General features: G+C 36.8%; 1 protein-coding gene across 1 annotated transcript; it reads left to right on the top strand.

Moving 5' to 3' along the window:
• Positions 1–1,027: 1,027 nt before the first annotated feature.
• spmap2 (sperm microtubule associated protein 2) lies at positions 1,028–14,019 on the top strand (the record flags this gene model as incomplete). Its single annotated transcript, XM_084120297.1, has 6 exons — positions 1,028–1,089; positions 7,291–7,355; positions 7,585–7,651; positions 9,627–9,753; positions 13,540–13,702; positions 13,778–14,019. The coding sequence occupies 6 exons, from the start codon at positions 1,028–1,030 to the stop codon at positions 14,017–14,019; spliced, it is 726 nt and encodes a 241-aa protein (XP_083976423.1).
• Positions 14,020–22,285: the final 8,266 nt, after the last annotated feature.

Genomic DNA, 22,285 nt, shown 5'->3' with positions numbered 1-22,285 from the left:
TTTTGTATGTGTTATGAACGCAATAAAACCACACTAGCATTAATTCAGGCCAGGGACGAGAATATAATTAAGGTTGATTTTAACTGTTAGGTTGAATTGTCTTTCCAGGACAAGGCAGGCTATGTATATTTGTAGGCTATAATGTATATATGTGTATATGTATACATTATACCCTATATATAGGCTATTTGTCAAGAGTGTGTGTGTGTGTGTGTGTGTGTGTTTTTTTTTTACTCATGGGGACTCATTATTTTTGTCTCCCACAAAGGTACCATAGCCTACATTTTGACTAAATGGGGAATTTTTTTGTTTTGGGTCCCCATGAGTAAAGCAGCTTATAAATCATACTAAGTGAAGTGTTTTGAAAATGTAAAAATGCAGAAAGTTCTCTGTAGGTTTAGGGGCAGGGTTAGAGTAAGGGGATAGAATAATATACAGTTTGTATAAAATTATAATGTCTATGGAAAGTCCCCACAACCAGGGAGTGAGTATTTGAGAGAGAATCTGTTCTTATGTGTCTTTAAAACATGATACGGGATTTGAAATGCCCTTCCTAATGGCCTTGTAATAACATCTGACTCCTACAGAAAATGACTTTAAACCTCTCCATATGATCAAATTTTAAGATTTTTTTCCCCAATGCTTTTAAATGAAGATCCGGGTAGATAGAGCGTCCTCGCGTCACCGGTCGCTATGGTGACACGTAACGCGCCACTGACGCTTGGATCGGTGAGTGAGTTGTGGAAGCTTCTGTTCATCTAATAAAATAACCTTTAAACTGTATTTAACGGTATTGTCTGAAGTTGTAGGTTAGGCTTCTTTCGCTTTGTTTTTGTTTTTTTACATTCGAATCTATGTGCATATACCAGCATTCACTTTATTTTTCTTCAATTAGCCTACATGTGTATGCAGATATATTTGGAATGTTTTCATATGTTTATACAGGTTAAAGCACCAGTTTCTGTTCCAGGGTTCGGCTATAACTACTGTAAGCTATTGTGTTTAGTGAGCAGGAACGCGCTTCATCATGGCCACGAGCACAGACCGCCTCGCGCTGCCCAAACCAAACCTGCTCAGATTCCCAGACAGGTACACCAGCACATCCCTTTATAGATCAACAGCGGGGTTTGTCCTATATATGGCCGTGTGTTTATATATACATCCCGGTGGCAAGTTTCCAAATGACATAATTAACTTGACAAATAAATGTTTACAATTTTCTTATCACTCAATTTGTGTGAATATAGGCAAAATAAGTGTTTTGATAAATATATATATATATATATGCATATACCAAATTTATGTGCATATAGCAACATTCACTTTATTTTAGCACTTAAACATTCACTTTACTCTTCAATTAGTCTACATGTGCATGCAGATATATTTGGAATGTTAAAACACAAGTTTCTGTTCCAGAGTTCGGCTACAGAGTTTGGCTACATATATATATATATATATATATATATATATATATATATATATATATATATATATATATATATTCCTATGCTTGATATATGTATACATTATATTATATATGTATATGTAGGCTATAGCCTATATATTATTAACAATGTGCAATAATGGGCAATGTGACATGAAGTGAAAGAAAGCAGATTTGGTGATAGTTCATATGAGCCTCAAATGTGAGAGAGGAATCAAAAATAACAGATTTTTTTACAGTACTGAATGGTTTGGTTAGAGTACTAGCAGGCAAAGTCAGTAGGAATTTTGCTTGTAAGTGCTGGGGTTCCAGTAATAATGATATCAGGCTTGTCCATATTTAGTTTCAGAGAGTTGGAGTTGAGCCATTCTCATTTCATTCTCACAAGTGGATATTTTATCAATTTGAGTAGATAAAGCAGGCTTGCACTGTGTATATCTGGATGTCATCAGCTAATGATAAAACCATGTAGTATGAGGTATTATGTAAATGATGAATAGTAATGGCCCTAGAATGGTTCCCTGGGGGGCACCTCGCTTCAGAGGGATAGTCTGAGATCTAAAATCCTGCATTGAAATGTAAAATTGTCTATCAGAGAGATAGGAAGAAAACCAAGAAAGAGCAACACCCACATCTGAGAGGCGAGAAATAAGTAAATCATGGCAGATATAGTATTAAATGCAGAGGTTGAGTTGTAGAAGTATAGAGAGAGAGAGAGAGAGTCACCAGAAAGTAGTGGGTCATTTACTACCTTTACAAGGGCAGTTTCAGTACTATGAAATGAGCAAAAACCAGATTTATCTAAGAGATTATTTTCAACTAGAAAAGACTGAAGCTGGGAAGGAACCGTTCTTTCCAGTAATTAGGCAATGAATGGTAGATTTGAAATACAGTACCAGTCAAAAGTTTGGAAACAGTACTATTTTTAATGTTTTTGAAAGAAGTCTCTTATGCTTATCAAGCCTGCAGTTAAAAAAAAACAAAACAAAAAAAAACAGTAATATTATGAAATATTATTACAATTTAAAATAATGGTTCTCTTTTTTAACCCTTATGTGCTGTTGGGGATGTTTTCATCCACTATGGGGTATTTTTTAGTATAAATTTGGCCATAACTTTCTCTGTGTTTCAGCAAATGGAATGATTTTTGGTGACAAATCTTATTTTGACACATATTTTGGGAAAATGCTTTGAAATTTTTCAAAAACTCAACAGTACACTGTGGGCAAATTTACTACCCTTTCGTTATGTTTGTGGCTGAAAACAGCCACTACTTTAAACTGCTGTAAAAATATATCAGATAAATATTTTTTTCAATTTTTTTTGCATAAATCTATTAATCAACCTCAGTCCTGCTCAAAAATACTAAATGTTTAAAAAAAAATCAGGATTTTAACTCTTTAATTGCCAAATTCGTAAATGATGTCACTGATTTGGGAAAAAACACACACAAAATGACTCATTTTCAATATAAAATGTGATTGTGGACTGGATTTTTTTTTACCTTTTATCACAGTCTTGGACATGTCAAAGATTAGAAACAACATTGGTTTTGATGCATTGTTAGTTTTTGTGCAGCATCAGATTTTAACTTTTTCTCCCTCATTTACTGTTCGTGGCTGTTTTTGCCCCATTGACTTCCATTATAACCACATTTTTTGATTGCAAAGTCATGACACCATATAATTATGCATTTTTGATTGTTGGTGGTTTTCCCTGTTGGGAAGAGGTAAAATTTGTAATTTTTACTGTTGATAACCAGGTGGCACCATTAACCCTTTAGATAGGCCTGTGCAAAAAAAAGCTTAGTTTCTGGCTTTTACATGGAGTTATATGGAGTTTATATGGAGTATAATAGCATAATAAAGTGTGTGTTTGTGTGTGTGTGTGTGTGTGTGTGTGTGTGTGTGTGTGTGTGTGTGTGTGTGTGTGTGTGTGAACTCACCTTGATGCGTCTGAGAAAATCAAAATATGCACCTCAGCTCTCAGAACTACATGGAGTAAACAAAAACAAAGTAAGTGTATTTATGCATCTGCTGCCTTTTGATGGTGAGAAATGCAGACTAAACAAAAACAAAGCAAGTGGATTTAAACGCGTGCATGCAAGCCTGCTGGTCATTTGATGGTGAGAAGAGTAGCAAGCAACATGAGAAAGGGCTTGACTTGTAGTGAAGTTTTAGAGATGATTATGCAGCCTGACCCCTCCAGCGAGCTGCATGATGTATCGTCTTCCCCCTCTGACACCACAGACTCAGGAGAGTCAGATCCTGATTTGGATGTGGCACCCTCATCATCCTCTCTAGCTTCCACTGAAGGCAAGGAGGATTCGGAGGATCCTGGATCTGGGTAGATTGGGAGAAACGGCGAAGTGTGGTTTTCCACTAACGCGGAGACAACTCCCTTTCTTCAGCCTGCCAGAGGCGTGACTCCAGGGCCGACGCGCTATGCCATCACAAAGCATAGTCATACATGTTTGTATGACTGTACAAACATGTATGTGTTGACGCAAGTCATGCTGACAATGAGGTCAATCATCTCCTCCATAAAAAACAGATTGAACACGGAATCCATGTTCTGGACCTTTGCGATGGCATAGCGCGTCGGCCCTGGAGTCACGCCTCTGGCAGGCTGAAGAAAGGGAGTTGTCTCCGCGTTAGTGGAAAACCACACTTCGCCGTTTCTCCCAATCCACCCAGATCCAGGATCCTCCGAATCCTCCTTGCCTTCAGTGGAAGCTAGAGAGGATGATGAGGGTGCCACATCCAAATCAGGATCTGACTCTCCTGAGTCTGTGGTGTCAGAGGGGGAAGACGATACATCATGCAGCTCGCTGGAGGGGTCAGGCTGCATAATCATCTCTAAAACTTCACTACAAGTCAAGCCCTTTCTCATGTTGCTTGCTGCTCTTCTCACCATCAAATGAGCAGCAGGCTTGCATGCACGCGTTTAAATCCACTTGCTTTGTTTTTGTTTAGTCTGCATTTCTCACCATCAAAAGGCAGCAGATGCATAAATACACTTACTTTGTTTTTGTTTACTCCATGTAGTTCTGAGAGCTGAGGTGCATATTTTGATTTTCTCAGATGCATCAAGGTGAGTTCACACACACACACACACACACACACACACACACACACACACACACACACACACACACACACACACACACACACACACACACACACACTTTATTATGCTTTTATACTCCATATAAACTCCATATAACTCCATGTAAAAGCCAGAAACTAAGCTTTTTTTTGCACAGGCCTATCTAAAGGGTTAATGGTTCCACCTAGTTATCAACAGTAAAAATTACAAATTTTACCTCTTCCCAACAGGGAAAACCACCAACAATCAAAAATGCATGATTATATGGTGTCATGGCTTTGCAATCAAAAAATGTGGTTATAATGGAAGTCAATGGGGCAAAAACAGCCACGAACAGTAAATGAGGGAGAAAAAGTTAAAATCTCATGCTGCACAAAAACTAACAATGCATCAAAACCAATGTTGTTTCTAATCTTTGACATGTCCAAGACTGTGATAAAAGGTAAAAAAAAATCCAGTCCACAATCACATTTTATATTGAAAATTAGTCATTTTGTGTTTTTTTCCCCCCAAATCAGTGACATCATTTACGAATTTGGCAATTAAAGAGTTAAAATCCTGAATTTTTTTTAAACATTTAGTATTTTTGAGCAGGACTGAGGTTGATTAATAGATTTATGCAAAAAAAATTGAAAAAAATATTTATCTGATACATTTTTACAGCAGTTTAAAGTAGTGGCTGTTTTCAGCCACTAACATAACGAAAGGTAGTAAATTTAAACAATGCACAAGGGTTAATATACTTTAAAATGCAATTTATTTTTGTGATGCAAAGCTGAATTTTCATCAGCAAGTACTCCAGTCTTTGGTGTCTTATGATCCTTCAGAAATCATTCTAATATGCTGATTTATGATCAATGTTGGAAACAGTTGTGCTGCTTAATATTTTTTTTATAACCTGAGATACTTTTTTCAGGATTATTTGATGAATAAAAAGTTAAAAAGAACTGTATTTATTTAGAATAGAAATCTTTTGTAACAATATACACTACCATTCAAAAGTTTGGGAACAATAACTTTTTTTTTTTTTAAGAAATTAGTACTTTAATTCAACAAGGATGCGTTAAATTGATAAAAGGTGATGGTAACGATTTATATTGTTAGAAATGTTTTTATTTTGAATAAATGCTGTTTTTATGAATAAATGCTGTTAACGTTTTACTCATCAATGAATCCTGAAAAAAGTATTCCAAAAAAATATATTAAACAGCACAACTGTTTCCATCATTGATAATAACTGAGTATCAAATCAGCATATTAGAATGATTTCTGAAGGATCATAAGACACCAAAGACTGGAGTACTTGCTGATGAAAATTCAGCTTTGCATCACAAAAATAAATTACATTTTAAAGTATATTAAAAAAGAGAACCATTATTTTAAATTGTAATAATATTTCATAATATTACTGTTTTTTTTAGTTTTTAGTTTTTTTAACTGCAGGCTTGATGAGCATAAGAGACTTCTTGCAAAAGCATAAAAAATAGTAGTGTTTCCAAACTTTTGACTGGTACTGTAGGACGATAATTAGATAGAACTGAAAGTTCTTGAGAACTGGGGAAACTGCAGCAGTTTTGAGTGGCAGAGGAAATGAAGCAAAGGTCAGAGATGTATCAATGAAATAAGAAACAGGTGCAAAGATGACAGAGTGGCAGAATTTCAGTAGATGTGGGGTCAAGTTGGAGTTGGATTTCAAGATTAACTCAGAGACAGAAGATGGATTAATAAAAGAAAAGCTAGTCACCAGCCAGAGAAAAAAAAAATGTTTTGCTCACACTTTAGTTTAGGGTCCAATTCTCACTATTAACTAGTTGCTATTAGCATGCATATTGGTTGTTTATTAGTACTTATAAAGCACATAGTAATGCCTTATTCTGCATGACCATATTCTACATCCCTTAATCCTCTCAATACCTAAACTTTAACTACTACCTTACTAACTATTAATAAGCAGTAATTAGGATTTTACTGAGGCAAAAGTCATAGTTAATTATTACCATATATTTATATATAGATAAATAATGAGTAATAATTCAGAATATGTAAAGAACATCTTACTCTACTTTGAATGTCATTCGAAAATATAGATATACAAGACATACAAGGACTTCAATATGTGGCATCATCCTCTACAGAGGACAGAACTGAATTGCTGTGTCCCAGGAAAATAAAGACTGCCATTCTCTCACATGGTCAAAACCTCTGTCTGTGCTTGACCTAGTTTTTAAATGAACTGGCGTGTTTGCCCACAAGGGGGCTCTTTGACTCATTCAAACTGCAGCACATAACCATAACTTGGGCTTCCTTTTGTGAATTATTCATGCTTTCACATTAACTTGTCTCTGCCGCATTCCTGTAATAACACTGCAGTGACACTGACCCCAACAATAGTTTTGGAAATGTACATCTTTTAAAATAAAGGTTCCTAAAATAACCATAGAAGAACCATTTTTGGCTCCTCAAAAAACCTTTCAGTGAACAGTTCTTAAAAGAACCACTTTTTCTTAGTGTGAAGAACATTTTAGTAATCTAAAGAACCTTTTTTCCACTATTGTGCATTGGAAAGGTTCCATGGATGTTAAAGTTTCTTCATGGAGCCATCACTGCAAATACCTTCATTTTTAAGAGTATATGATGAAATACAGCAGCTAAATGTGTTCAATTCACCCATTTATCTTTGTGTTTTTCTGCACTGCAATAATTAATTATTTTGTATTCTTTTAATATCAAAACAGGCGCTCAGTATACTGGCTTGACGAACTACCAGCCAGGTCAAAGAACATCTCCACAACTGCCTTTGGTATGAGAATCACTTCATTTACCGAACACCTTGAAGCATTATGAAAATATTAACATGATTTTAATGAATGCGAGGTTGCAAATCTGGCACCTCTTTTGCTTTACTTAAAAAGTTAAAGTATAGGACTTTTTTTTTTTACAGTGTGAAAGTTTACAATTATACTGTGTATATTGAAAATATTTTCAGTAAGGATGTTCATTTAAAAAGGTAATTGAGATTGTCTCCACAGAACTGACTCCTCGCTTGGAGAAGCTCGCCCAGAGCAAACAATCAAGCCGTTTCTTTAAGGAGAGCAGGTGACTGATGTTATTTCCATTAAAACTACTTAAAGGCACAATATGTAACTTTTTTGCTTTAAAAATAGCAAAAATCACTATATCTATGTTATATATTTTTTTTAGTTGTGTACTTACATTATCCCGACTGTTTCCAACAACTTTCAAACCAGGAGAAATTTTAATTTAATTCGAAGACACGGGACGTTTCTTTATTTCCGTTTTGTCGCAGTCAATGGCGTCATATCCGCGTTGTCCCTGGTTTCCGCTCGTGCTGCCATGGTAACCAGAGTTATGAACCAGAGCCCTCTGATAGTAACCAAGACGACAGACGTGGACCACTGTAGTTCGCAATGTCTATCTGCACGCTGTTGTTGTTTCGTTCAAACATTATGGACCATGGCAACCAGACTTTGGATAAAAAAGGAGAACTAAAACGAGAATTAATATCAGCGCGGTGTTTTCGAGATGCCGAGAGCTCCTATAGACAGTATATAAACGAGAGCTCCACGTCTGAGACTTCGACCGCTCCTACATGTACTTTATTAAACAGGTGAGCACATTTACATAAAACTAATCAATGTTATATAGTTCAACAATGATAAAATGTCAGAATATGATCTGTATGTTATTCTAATGTTGATCTAGTTTACTGCTAGTCTCATACAGACAAACTAACACATACATTTCAACACATTCAAATGCAGTTTAGTGTGCTAGTGTAATGTTAGACCAAGTGAAACAGCGCTGCGTTACCTCACAAGTTTAATTTGTCTAATAAACTGACCTGTGAGTAGTAATTCTGCACTCGCGTGTAGTTCGGTAGAATGAAATGTCCATATTCCTTTTATATCCGCGGGACTCGCGTCGCTTGTGGAGCTGATAGCTGTCTCTTAGCAATCCCGAACTGCTTCATATCACAGTCATGATAAAAGCATTGATGTATTCAGTCATCCATAAACATTATTAGATCGGTCGGCTTGACGTTGACGACAAGATCCATAATTCTTAGCAAATGTTGCGTCATCAAACTACGCCTTTGTTATTGTAAATAGGTTAGCGACCCCTAGTGGAGAAAAAATCCCATACTGTACGTTTAATGTAAAGCTACAATTCTTAAAGAAATAGTCACCACACAGGGCTGTATAAATGCATTTTAACTCCATGTGCATAACAAGCCATTACAATATAATGTAATTCAATTCAATTTTAAATCCAATTCAATATAAGATTCCCCTGCATGTTATACAATATGCTAACAAATGTTAAGTTATAGAAATATATGCATGTATTAATATTAATAAGTTTTTTTTATTATTATTGAATGTGTGTATATGGAGTTCTTATAGCCACTTAAACTGTTTCACATGCACTACACACCTCCCCCTTCATTCATGTGCATATGCAACCGATGAGAGTTAAGCTCATATTCATTCCATTTTATCATCGTTAAAGGACACAAACAGTAATTTCACTTCCAAAATATCCCAGGATGCTTATCTCATAATTTCAGTTTCCGTTTAGAGTTTAATAACGCAGGCAGTACAACAACTGACGTCTTCGTGCAATAACTGCTCTCCCGCTCTCGGTCCTCTTGGTTTCATTCAAACGCTAAACTCAGTCTCAAAGCTCATCACAGGGCTTTAACTGGCTGCGTTCTCAACTGATGAGCGCATCTGTAATTAGTTAATAAGCAAATATGAATCCAGCTCTCTCGGGTGTCATCTAGTTGATTTGAAGAAAAGAAAGAAGCTAGAAGTTCATGATCACGATTCATGGCCGTACGAAACATAAATGTGATATAATGATATAGTGATAGAAATATATAATGTTAAACAGAAAACATAATGCAGCAACAGACATTTTCACATGAAATGGAAGGTCAAGTTGAGTGCTACGTGACCTTTTATTTTTGCATACTCTGCACAGTGTACAGCAGAAATAGTATTATGGTAGTATGCTATACTTAACATAGCTCACACGTCTGTCCTCACAGAAGGTCCCCGGAGTGGATGGTTAGTGCAGCAGCGCTAAAAGCATGTCCTTCTCAAAGAGTGTGTTCACTGGCTTCGCCTCGTGTGCCTGTTGATGGATGGCAGCCTGATCGCCCCCTTCTGGCTCCTGTGAGTAAAAACACTACATCTTACAATTTCAGATCAGGCTTGCGCTCCTAAAAATATTTTTTGAAATAGTTTATTAAACTTACAAGATATTATTATTAGACAAGATATTAAATAGATTAAACTGGTATTAAACTGGTTGAAACTTTCTTCACATCCTGATAGCAATCATTCATAGAAGTGGTATAAATATAAAAAACATTGTACTGTATATCTTCTGTGGAAGTCTCAGGACCGAAAAATTTTCATCCAATCATTGTATTTGGTCTGAACGCAATGATACGATATCCTACCTGCCTGTCAACATAACTTATGTATTTCCATTCCTCCGTGCACCTGCTCTCTCAGACATCACAGTTCATCAGCGTGATCCATGCAGAATTGTAGACAAACAGTCACCGAGCGCCACAAACAAACATCAGCACCTTTTACAGTTCCTCCTGAACCAAAACTACCAGCTTATGCTGCGTTCACGCCATGTCTTAACCGTAATTACGAGATGGCAACCCGTGACGTTCTACCTGGAGATTTATGTGTTTCTATGTCAAGACCACCATGCTGAAATCAATCTGCAGCAGTCAGGTGATAAAGGTCAGCTCTCTTTTAAGTTATGTTCATTATTATTATAATGTTATGTGCTTTCAGACATTAGGTAGTTTAACGCCGTCTCTTTTGTTCGCTCTCTGCTGTGTGTGTTCATGTGTTTTGAAGGAGTCGTGGCTTTGGAGACGCTCTGAAGGGAGAGTGGGATCTCATGCTTTCAAAACTAGCTTGCGATCGCTAGCCTCTCCGAAATTGCCTACCCTACCTTTAATGCCTGAGCTTGTGCACATTTTAACATTTTATTTTTGTCAGATTATCCTTTGGTTTGTGTTTAGTATTTAGAGTCTGGTGGTAAAATGTACACAAAGTTTGGTGCATGTTTCTTTTGTTTGCAAGGTTTCAATCATGCACTCTAAGAAATCCTACAAATGTCACTGAGCTGAAGCCGTTCTGCAAGGATTCATAATAATAATGCTTTAGTTAAAGTGAAAATCAAAGTTTTTAATGGTATTTATATGTCTTATGTGGTGTTTTTAATATGCTTTAAGACAAACCATGTGCAAATTCATAAGTCAGCACCACTGCTGAGTATTTTCTCCTTAAAACTGCAGTGAAAAAACTGCGGTTTGGAATCACTGGTGTTTCTGCCATCTGGACCATGTAACCAATCAGGTCAATGTGCCGGCGGGCTTTAGCATATCATTATCTGCTGTGAAGCAGTGGGGTCTCAAGAGAAGCCAGGTTCTCACAGTATATTTTCTGCTGATATGAAAAATCAGATACATTTAGCAATATAGCGGGTGATATGATGTATATTACGATGTTATGATTAACTATATGCCTTTCTCCACTGACGTTCTGAGTTGTTCAAAGGAGAATGACTTTCATATCTAATATGCATTAGATTCCATCATGCCTGTAATGTAAACTAGAGCATATTAGTTATTTTAAAATGGCATAGTAGTATCAAGATGTATAAAAAAGTGTTTTTCCCCTCAATAACTGGTTTGTAACCTTTATATGAATCACACCTTTATATGAGTGGTTACAAATGGGTGCTTCTCACCTCTCTGGAGAAAGGAAAACCTTGAACCCTTTTTACCACATGACTAAATACGACCAAAACCCACACTATAATCCAAAAATACTTTTTAGAGAATTTAATATTGGACTATATTGGTTTCTGTGTTCTTTAAAGAACCAGTACATGCACTTTAAGATTTTTGGTATCACTTTAAATATGGTTCCATTAGTTAATGCAAGTAAATGCATTACTTAATATTAACCAACAATGAGCAATACATTTGTTACAGTATTTATGAATCTTTGTTAACGTTAGTTAATAAAAAATATTACTGTTCATTGTTCATTCATGTTTGCTCAGGTCCATTAAAATATTAACAGGTACAACTTTCGATTTTAGTAATGTAAATATTGAAATGAACTAAATAAGATTAATAAGTGTTTTTTTATTGTTAATTCAACTAAGTAACCAATGTTAACAAATGAAACCTAAGTAACCTAGTAAAGTGTTTTTAAGAAATTAATGCTTTTATTCAGCAAGGATGCATTAAAATGACAAGAAAGACATTTATAATGTTACAAAACATTTATATAAAAAAAGCATATTATCAACATTGATGATAAATATTTCTTGAGCAGCAGATCATGTTGGATAAGGATCATGTGACACTGAAGACTGAGGAATAAATGATATTTTGAAAGATGTTACAATAATAATAATACAATAAAAAAAAATTTTTTTTATAATTTAGAGATCTATGGTGAATTGTAAATATAATGGGGAAATTATTATTTATAATTCAAAATAGAAGCATTTTCCCAAACTCGTACTGTCATACTGTAATATACCGTTTCTTGTATACTTTGGAAGTGTGCTGGTGTGTTTGCTTTATAGGCACATTTTGGTCCATGCGTGAGTTTAACTAAAAACTATGAACTATTTTAAAATTGGGACAATCCCTTCAGTGTCTGCCACCCCACCTTCCTGTTTCAGCATGAAATATATTGACGACACAGGAAAAACTACATTCATCAAGCCATTTCCTGGACTGAAGTGATTTAGTAAATGTAGCTGGATGGCAATCTGAGCAATGAATATATAAATTAAAGATATCTGAGCTATGAAAGTTATGATTTGGTATGTCCCTATAATGTACTGTATGTACAAAAATGTACTATATGTTCTGTCTTACTAAAATCTCAAAGTATGAACATGCACAACACGGGAAGTACATACTTTTAGTGAGCACCCAAGTCTTCGAGTTCAAAATGACACGGGCATGTTAGAACTTAAGGTGTAGTTAAAGTTGATCTAGTATGCCCTTTTAAAACATCTTGATTTTGTTTTTGGGGTCTACTAGAATAGTTTTTTTGTGTGTGTGTGTGTGTATGCATTTGGTGGGAATTATTCAAATGAGGAATATTGTGACATGTTCGTTCCCTTAAGTAACCTCAAGACTACAATGGAGAGCAGGGAGTTCAGAAACACTGACACTGATATAGAGAAGAGGGACTTTCTGCTTTTTAACTTTGCAGACATTTTTCATGCTCAAACAGCAACATTACACACTAAAAAAAAGCATAATAGGTCCTCTTTAATGGGTTAATTCACCCAAAAAGGAAAATTTCCCATAATTTAGTCACCATCAAGCCATCCTAGGTGTATGTGACTTTCCTTTTTCAGCCAAACACAATCGGAGTTAGGTTAAAAAATATCATGTATTAATCCTATATTTAAAAAAAAAAATCCTTTATTTTTCTTACAAAAACGCATCGCTTTACTTCAGAAGACCATTATTAACCCTCTGAAGCCGTATGGATTACTTTTATGATGGATGGATGCACTTTTTTTGGGCTTCAAAATCTCAGGCTACTCACTCCCATTATAAAGCTTGGACTAGCCAGGATATTTTTCAATATAACTCCACATTGTGTTTGGCTGAAAGAAGAAAGTCATATAAAAATAGGATGGCTTAAAGGTGAGTAAATTATGGGATCATTTTTATTTTTGGGTTAACTAACCCTTTAAACTCCAGAAATTAGACCACTAGTAGTGGTCAGATCTTCTAATGTTTGTCAGTGATCTCCTTGTTTCTTTCAGTTGTTTCTTTCTAGGTGTGTTGCTCTGCGTTACAGTTTTAAAGTGTTGAATCACAAGCCCTCAAGCACATTCTGAAGAATGTGTTTACGGTTTACCAGATCTGTATTATTGTGCCTTTACAGCTGAGTGTTGCAGTTAAAACGGCCAAGCCAAGTCCTAGGATATGCCATTTAGCTCAACCAAAGCGAGCGAAGATGGTGTTAACTGAAGCACCCAGTGTGGAGTCAAGCACCCACGCGTTTGGCATCCCCACCCCACCCTCCTCACGAATACTGCAGCTGGCCTGTGAGTCCATATCACCACGTTTGGAGAGCTTTGAATAGTAATTTTCTGTTCATCTCTCATGTTTTCCACTCTCAGCTCCTAAACAGGTTCACGCACAGCACGCTCTCGCCAGGCCGGTGTCTGGGCCGGTTCCAGATCGTGTCCTGAAGGCTGTAGCCAGCGAGAGTCTGCAGACGCTGGCTCGACCCAAGACACGGCAGGCCCTGTTTGAGGGGTACGACCCCTACCGGGTCAGTCCTGCCGCCCGGGCCGCCACCGCCTCCCCCAGACTCATTGAGCTGTCTTTACCCTTACCACGCAAATGTAAAAGCCAATAAACCATCATCCCTCCATCTTTAGTGAGGCTGGTTTGTTTATCATTTAATCTACCGGTCAAAAGTTTAGAATAATTAAGATTTTTTTTTATGTTTTTGAAAGAAGTCTTTTACGCTCACCAAGGCTGCATCTATTTGATTAAAAAAAAGTATAATATTGTTAAATATTATTACTGTTTAAAATAACTGTGTTCTATTTGAATATATTTTAAAATGTAATGTATTCCTGTGATCAAAGCTGAATTTTCAGCATCATTACTCCAGTCTTCAGTGTCACATGATCCTTCAGAAATCACTCTAATATGATGATTTGCTGCTCAGATATTATCAGTTATTATTGGTGCTTAATTATTAATAATGGTTCTTATTATCAATGCTAAAACCAGTTTTTGCCATTTAATATTTTTGTGGATAATCGTGATTTTTTTTAACAATCTAAGTGTTTTTACTGTCACATTTCATCAGTTTAATGCATTCTTAAAAGTAGTTTTTTTTTTTTTTCACAAAAGTTTTCCATCACGGTTTCCACAAAAATGTTGAGCAGCACAACTGTTTTTAACATAATACTCAGAAAATGTTTCTTGAGCAGCAAATCATCATATTACAATGATTTCTGAAGGATCATGTGACACTGAAGACTGGAGTAATGATGCTGAAAATTCAGCTTTGATCAAGTTACAATTTTAACTGTTTTTTAAAATGTAATAATATTTCACAATATTTTTATTTTTAGTGTGTTTGTTTTTGATTAAATAAATGCAGCATTGGTGAGCAGAAGAGACTTGTAATGTTAGTCAGGGTTTGTTGCTTCTAAAATAAGGACGTTCAGACTCTCATATTCACCATGCCGGTGTCTGGGCCGGTTCCAGATCGTGTCCTGAAGGCTGTAGCCAGCGAGAGTGCTCAGAAGTGCTTTGAAGGCACTTCATGCTAACATGGAATGTCTTCATTTGAGGGAAATTATACGTTGTGCTCAATGACATGTTACTGCACATCTGAAATTGCTCCTGAAGCCTTCAGGTAACCGTCATAGGTTGTATTAATCTGTTCTGCGTTCGCTGATAAAGATCACAGAATGAATGAAGATCATCAGTAGGCTATGGTTCATCCGTCGTGTCAGTATTAAAATCCATAAATGATCTGTTTTTAATATTACAAATTTAAAGCTCTTTATCAAATTATATTGTATCAAACTTCAAATAAACCGTATTTACTGACTACATATTCCCCCGGTTTCACAGACAAGGCTAAAGCCTAGTCCCAAACTAAAATGTATGTTTTTGAGTCATTTGCTGTTTGCTGAATATCAAAACGAATCATTTGTTAAACTGATATTGCATAACCGACTCTTTTCTAATTTATAAATAAAGTGTATTATAAAGTGTAAAAGTGTAACCGAAAAATCTTTCACAATATAGAATCATGTAGGCTACATATACACAGATACCTCCAATGTTAAGTCCAAATGCTGCTTATGCATGAGAAAAAACCCTGTGCAACCAGCCAATAAGTGACAGAGCTCAGACTCATAAGCAGGCCCGCATTAAGAAGACATAGGGCCCTGGGGCTAAAGCCAACCCAAGGGCCCCCTTCATAGTGGCTTATCTTGGTGCCACAATGTTTTCTACCGCAGAAATAATTTGTATAGATATATTAGTTGAAAAGTTAAATCATTAACACAGAGATACAATGTATTGTATCTCAATATAAAATGTGAAAATATTCCAGGCTACAACACATTAAAAGCATATGCATTAACACCAAATATGAGGTCAAAGCAAATTCTACTACTAGAACCAGCAACAACTTTTGCGCATATGACTCATAAGGTATCCATTAACTCACAGTTATTGACTTTCGTCTTTAACCATGAGATCATAGTAAATTCATCTGGGCCGAGGCCGTCATCCTACTTTACACGAGTGTCAAATGTTTCTTCATTATCAAGTCCAATTTCAACCACAGACTCAGATTCGGTGTCATAAGTGAAAAAAGTCCACAAAAAGTTTATCAAAACGAAGCGACATCCGTGTGTTAGGTTGATTTAGACCAGGGTTTCTCAAACTCGGTCCTGGAGGGCCACTGTCCTGCAGAGTTTAGCTCCAACCCTGATCAAACACACCTAGCTGTGAGTTTCTAGTGATCCTGAAGACATTGATTAGCTTGCTCGGGTGTGTTTGATCAGGGTTGGAGCTAAACTCTGCAGGACAGTGGCCCTCCAGGACCGAGTTTGAGAATCCCTGATTTAGACGAAGAGTTTGCATGTAATTAACCAGCTTTCTCCGTATCTCACGCACTCGATAGCCTGCTGAAGTCCTCTGACACCCGAATTCGTCCGTTAGATCCATCATCTTCACTGTTGCTTCGTTCACGCCATTCTCGTGTTTTCTGTCGTGGCTTCTGTAAAATCTCGTCCTTATCCAAAATCTCGTCCACCTGTTGAAACGGACAACCACCGGTCGCGCTCAGCTTCCAGGTGATCTCTTCCCAACCCGGTGAGCACGTTCGATCGGGAGTTCCACATAGCTAAGGATATATCAGTTGCTTTCATTTAAAACAGCTCAAACCTTGCTTAAGCTTAAGCCTTGTCTAGTGTTATTTTATAGGCCAATATCAGTTTAACAAATGATTCGTTTTGATATTCAGAAAACAGCAAATGACTCATTTGAATGTTTTTACTTGAGCTGATGTACAGTAGGCCTATGTGTTTGTCATCTTAAGTTCTTCTCCATTAAATTCTTCATCAAAACTGAACTCAGGAGAGACTCATTAATGTTTCCATTAGATTGTTTTGAGTGATGGAGTGAGTGAGTCAATGTCCATTATGTCATCATAGACCCGTCATGTTTCCTCAAGGTGTGTGGTTGATATAGGCTAATTTCTGTTCCAGGCCTTCATGAAAAAGTCTTTTCTCTTCACATGAAAAACACATGAAGTGCATCTTTGCGCAAATTCAATATTTTTGAACCACCGCACCAACCTCGACTCCTTAGTGGACATTTTCTGTGGTCTTTGTCCAAACCCAGAGTAGGCTACCTTTATCATATTCCTTATTCATATATTCTGCCATGTTACTGCCATTCTGCAGTATCTGTGTGCACAGTATACAAATATTCTGTATGCAACCTGTGACCTGTACTGCCAAAATGTGCAGTACATCAGTTCACACTGTACTGTATCCCACAATGCAATGCACAATAGGCTACTTTTTTTTTTTTTTTTCACAATACATATTTAATCCTAAAATGATGACATGACTTGCAGAATTAAGCATGCACATTATGAGGTCATGTGATTTACTATTTAATTTCTAGTAATTTTCACAAATAATTACTAGAAAAGGCAAGTAACACATTGTATTAAACATGATTTTGGAGTAGAAAAACTTAAATTGTATTTTCTTGTAAAACGCACTTTAATCTTTATTACAGTGTACTACTGTTTGGAATGTTTATTGTTAGGGGAGACCGGGGACAGTTGCAACATGGGGATGGTTGCAACATCGGGATGGTTGCAACATGTACTTTTTCTCCAATCAGAAACAAGCTAGAGTGATGACACTCACACTGTACATGCACAGTTAGACCCTCCCCCCACCAAGAAGACAGTAGACATATTCAACATCTGCTGCTGCATTTATTGAACAAAACTTGTTTTGGAGGTATGAAAGTAAATTTTTTCACGAGATATACAGTGAGGAAAATAAGTATTTGAACACCCTGCTATTTTGCAAGTTCTCCCACTTAGAAATCATGGAGGGGTCTGAAATTGTCATCGTAGGTGCATGTCCACTGTGAGAGACATAATCTAAAAAAAAATAATCCAGAAATCACAATGTATGATTTTTTAACTATTTATTTGTATGATACAGCTGCAAATAAGTATTTGAACACCTGAGAAAATCAATGTTAATATTTGGTACAGTAGCCTTTGTTTGCAATTACAGAGGTCAAACGTTTCCTGTAGTTTTTCACCAGGTTTGCACACACTGCAGGAGGGATTTTGGCCCACTCCTCCACACAGATCTTCTCTAGATCAGTCAGGTTTCTGGGCTGTCGCTGAGAAACACGGAGTTTGAGCTCCCTCCAAAGATTCTCTATTGGGTTTAGGTCTGGAGACTGGCTAGGCCACGCCAGAACCTTGATATGCTTCTTACAGAGCCACTCCTTGGTTATCCTGGCTGTGTGCTTCGGGTCATTGTCATGTTGGAAGACCCAGCCTCGACCCATCTTCAATGCTCTAACTGAGGGAAGGTTTTCCCAAAATCTCGCAATACATGGCCCCGGTCATCCTCTCCTTAATACAGTGCAGTCGCCCTGTCCCATGTCAGAAAAACACCCCCAAAGCATGATGCTACCACCCCCATGCTTCACAGTAGGGATGGTGTTCTTGGGATGGTACTCATCATTCTTCTTCCTCCAAACACGTTTAGTGGAATTATGACCAAAAAGTTCTATTTTGGTCTCATCTGACCACATGACTTTCTCCCATGACTCCTCTGGATCATCCAAATGGTCATTGGCAAACTTAAGACGGGCCTTGACATGTGCTGGTTTAAGCAGGGGAACCTTCCGTGCCATGCATGATTTCAAACCATGACATCTTAGTGTATTACCAACAGTAACCTTGGAAACGGTGGTCCCAGCTCTTTTCAGGTCATTGACCAGCTCCTCCCGTGTAGTTCTGGGCTGATTTCTCACCTTTCTTAGGATCATTGAGACCCCACGAGGTGAGATCTTGCATGGAGCCCCAGTCCGAGGGAGATTGACAGTCATGTTTAGCTTCTTCCATTTTCTAATGATTGCTCCAACAGTGGACCTTTTTTCACCAAGCTGCTTGGCAATTTCCCCGTAGCCCTTTCCAGCCTTGTGGAGGTGTACAATTTTGTCTCTAGTGTCTTTGGACAGCTCTTTGGTCTTGGCCATGTTAGTAGTTGGATTCTTACTGATTGTATGGGGTGGACAGGTGTCTTTATGCAGCTAACGACCTCAAACAGGTGCATCTAATTTAGGATAATAAATGGAGTGGAGGTGGACATTTTAAAGGCAGACTAACAGGTCTTTGAGGGTCAGAATTCTAGCTGATAGACAGGTGTTCAAATACTTATTTGCAGCTGTATCATACAAATAAATAGTTAAAAAATCATATTGTGATTTCTGGATTTTTTGTTTTAGATTATGTCTCTCACAGTGGACATGCACCTACGATGACAATTTCAGACCCCTCCATGATTTCCAAGTGGGAGAACTTGCAAAATAGCAGGGTGTTCAAATACTTATTTTCCTCACTGTACTTTTGTCATACTGTCCAGACATTTTGTATGAATTAATCAAAACTTACTTAGTTTGAATTATTGTTTTGTTGACTTCTAAGTGACATGGGTGTCAAAGTCAGTGTGTCTAGCAGGCGTATGATGTTCTGTCATGGCTGATAGGGTTGGGGACAGTTGCAACAAGTTATAAATTGCATGTTTAATAAAGGTTTGTTGCATTGCAAATTGTTCAGTTCTTCCTGTCTGACACTGAAATATGGAGGGATTGAATAGCATCTGTAACACCTGCACACTGAATATATGTAGGCCTATGTTCTACACATAAACAAAAAAAACTCAATAACTGTTATTTGATAAATATGACTAAATAAATAAATGATAGGCTACAATAATATTATTGAAATAAATAATACTAGGCCTATAATATTATAGTAGGCCTAAAACAGTTAATATTTTCAGAATTATATGCTCATTGAGACAAAAAGCTAAAATAAAAAAAATAGGTATTTTTAACGTGTTGCAACCGTCCCTGGGTTGTGTTGCAACCGTCCCCTGGGTTGGGGTCAGTTGCAACATCTGACTTCTTCCAATCAAATAAATACTGTGAACGATATGTCATATATAATCATCTTTAAATGGTATGGGTGATTAGCAGACAGATGCAAGTTTAATATATACAAATTTGGTTGGTCTAGTCCAAATAGTCTCTGAGTAACTGAGAGAAATGCAAAAAGTGTTGCAACTGTCCCCGGTCTCCCCTACATAATAAAAATCGTTTCACTTTTTTATTCATGAAAACAATCTTCAGTATACAGTTTTTTGGGGGGTGCGGTCTGATGGGACAGTGAACCCGAGGTCAGTCCTAGAGCTCCTCCAGTCCGATTTTAGGGGAAAATCGGGTCCATCGGAGAGGTCCAATGAAATTCTTAGGCGCTCAGAATAAACACCACAGACACAGTGTAAGAGTAAAACTACATGCAAAATAAGATAAACCGGTGTTTTGCCAGATGAGAAGTTTATTCTATGTATCATCTTTTTATAATGGTATAATTTATCTCTTTTAATTCCTTTTATAACTGTTTTAATTTCCCTTGCTTTTATTTTGTGCTTATTTTCTATGCAAAGGCCATAGTGTGATATTTTGATTCCTTTCTATGTAAAGCAGTTTGAATTGGCATAGTGTATGAAATGTGCTACATAAACTTGCCTTGCCTTGCCTATGAGACGTAAGCTATTCTATTGCAAACATAACCAGATTATTTCTAGTTGGATCAGCTTCACACTGTAATATTAAACTGTTACTAAGTTAAAGGTACTGTTGTGTGTGTTTGAAGATCAATAATTGTGTTATTTCTCCTGGCTGTGCCACAAACCACAATTTGCGTATGCTAATGTTATATTTGTATTTTGCAGAACTCCGAGGGGACGTGAAACACTCATTTGCAATGTTATTGAATGAGAATCCGCAGCATACTGTACGTGTTCCAATATTCTGTTCTAATGGGACTTTAGGGGAGTTGAGAACTTAAATGTGAGCTTCCTCTGAGCAGGGGTGATTATTTAACATCCGATTATGACAGACCAAGGGTTTCACAAAAATTATTTTACTCATTTGAATCTGTGATCTCTTTATTTATACAGTTTATTTCTCTGACTTATTGTTGTTCATGTACTTTTACTGTTTTTTTATCACTCCATTTGACAAATACAAATTGCAAAAACAGTTATAACACAATGCAGAAAACAAAATGAAAGTCTTCAAATAAGCATTACTGCATGAATGATGGCAAGCATTTGTAACACTGGCGACTCTTGATAATGACCGAATGCACCTGTTTGTGTGTTCAGTCTATATGAGAAATATTCCCTCATCATCACTTGCATCGCCACACGAGTGCTTTGAGGTTGTGGTATTGAGTGGGATTTGCAATTACATGAAAGTTTTCCATCTGATGTAATTGAAAACAAACATGCCCCTCCCTCTCTCTCTCTCTCTCTCTCTCTCTCTCTCCATCTCTCTCTCTCTCTCTCTCTCTCTCTCTCTCTCTCCCTCTCTCTCTCCCTCCCTCTCTCTCTCCCTCTCTCTCTCTCTCTCCCTCTCTCTCTCCCTCTCTCTCTCTCTCTCCCTCTCTCTCTCTCTCTCTCTCCCTCCCTCTCTCTCTCCCTCTCTCTCTCTCTCTCTCTCTCTCTCCCTCCCTCTCTCTCTCTCTCTCTCTCTCTCTCTCCCTCTCTCTCTCTCCCTCCCTCTCTCTCTCTCTCTCTCCCTCTCTCTCTCTCTCTCTCTCTCTCTCTCTCTCTCTCTCTCTCTCTCTCTCTCTCTCTCTCTGAGCAATATAAACCACTCGAAACCACATCTGATCTCGTACAAATATCATTTAAGAAGATGCGTTATAACCTCTAAACATCAGCTGTGTCGTAGGAGGATTCGATTTCACTTGGTTTCAGTCACCATTTTCAATCAATTCTCTTTTTATAAGTAAGACTCTTTATAAAGTATTGCAGTTTTTCCTTTATTATAATTGTCAAATATCTTAAACTGTTGTGGCTTTTTCTAACAGAATGACTCCCAAAACTATGATCACACTAATGTTATGAAGTTCAAAATGCACTGAAAAACATGATTGCATTAAATGTTCCAATCATTCTCAGTGTGTAATGAGCATCTGTGTATTTGAATGGCTTTGTGAGTCATTGGAAGGAGGAAAAGATAAACATAACACATGGTAGCTCATACAGTTGCATTTAAATATTAGGTTTGTTTTTGTTGTAGGCCTTTTTTTCTGTATTAATATTTGATGCATAACCACTGAAAAAAATATAGAAATAGGATCAGACGTTTTTGCATCATTGTATTATTTGATGCGTGAACAAATTAAATGTACTTTTTATTTTATATTATTGTTTGATGCATCATTGAAATACATGTTTTACATTTTTTATAGGCTAATAAAATATTTACATAAATGTTTTATTATTATTGTCATCATTATTCATTTT

This window comes from Abramis brama, assembly GCF_963993115.1.
Source record: "Abramis brama genome assembly, chromosome: 7".
In the NCBI taxonomy this organism is placed as follows: domain Eukaryota; kingdom Metazoa; phylum Chordata; class Actinopteri; order Cypriniformes; family Leuciscidae; genus Abramis; species Abramis brama.
This window is presented reverse-complemented; position numbering and strand designations above follow the sequence as displayed.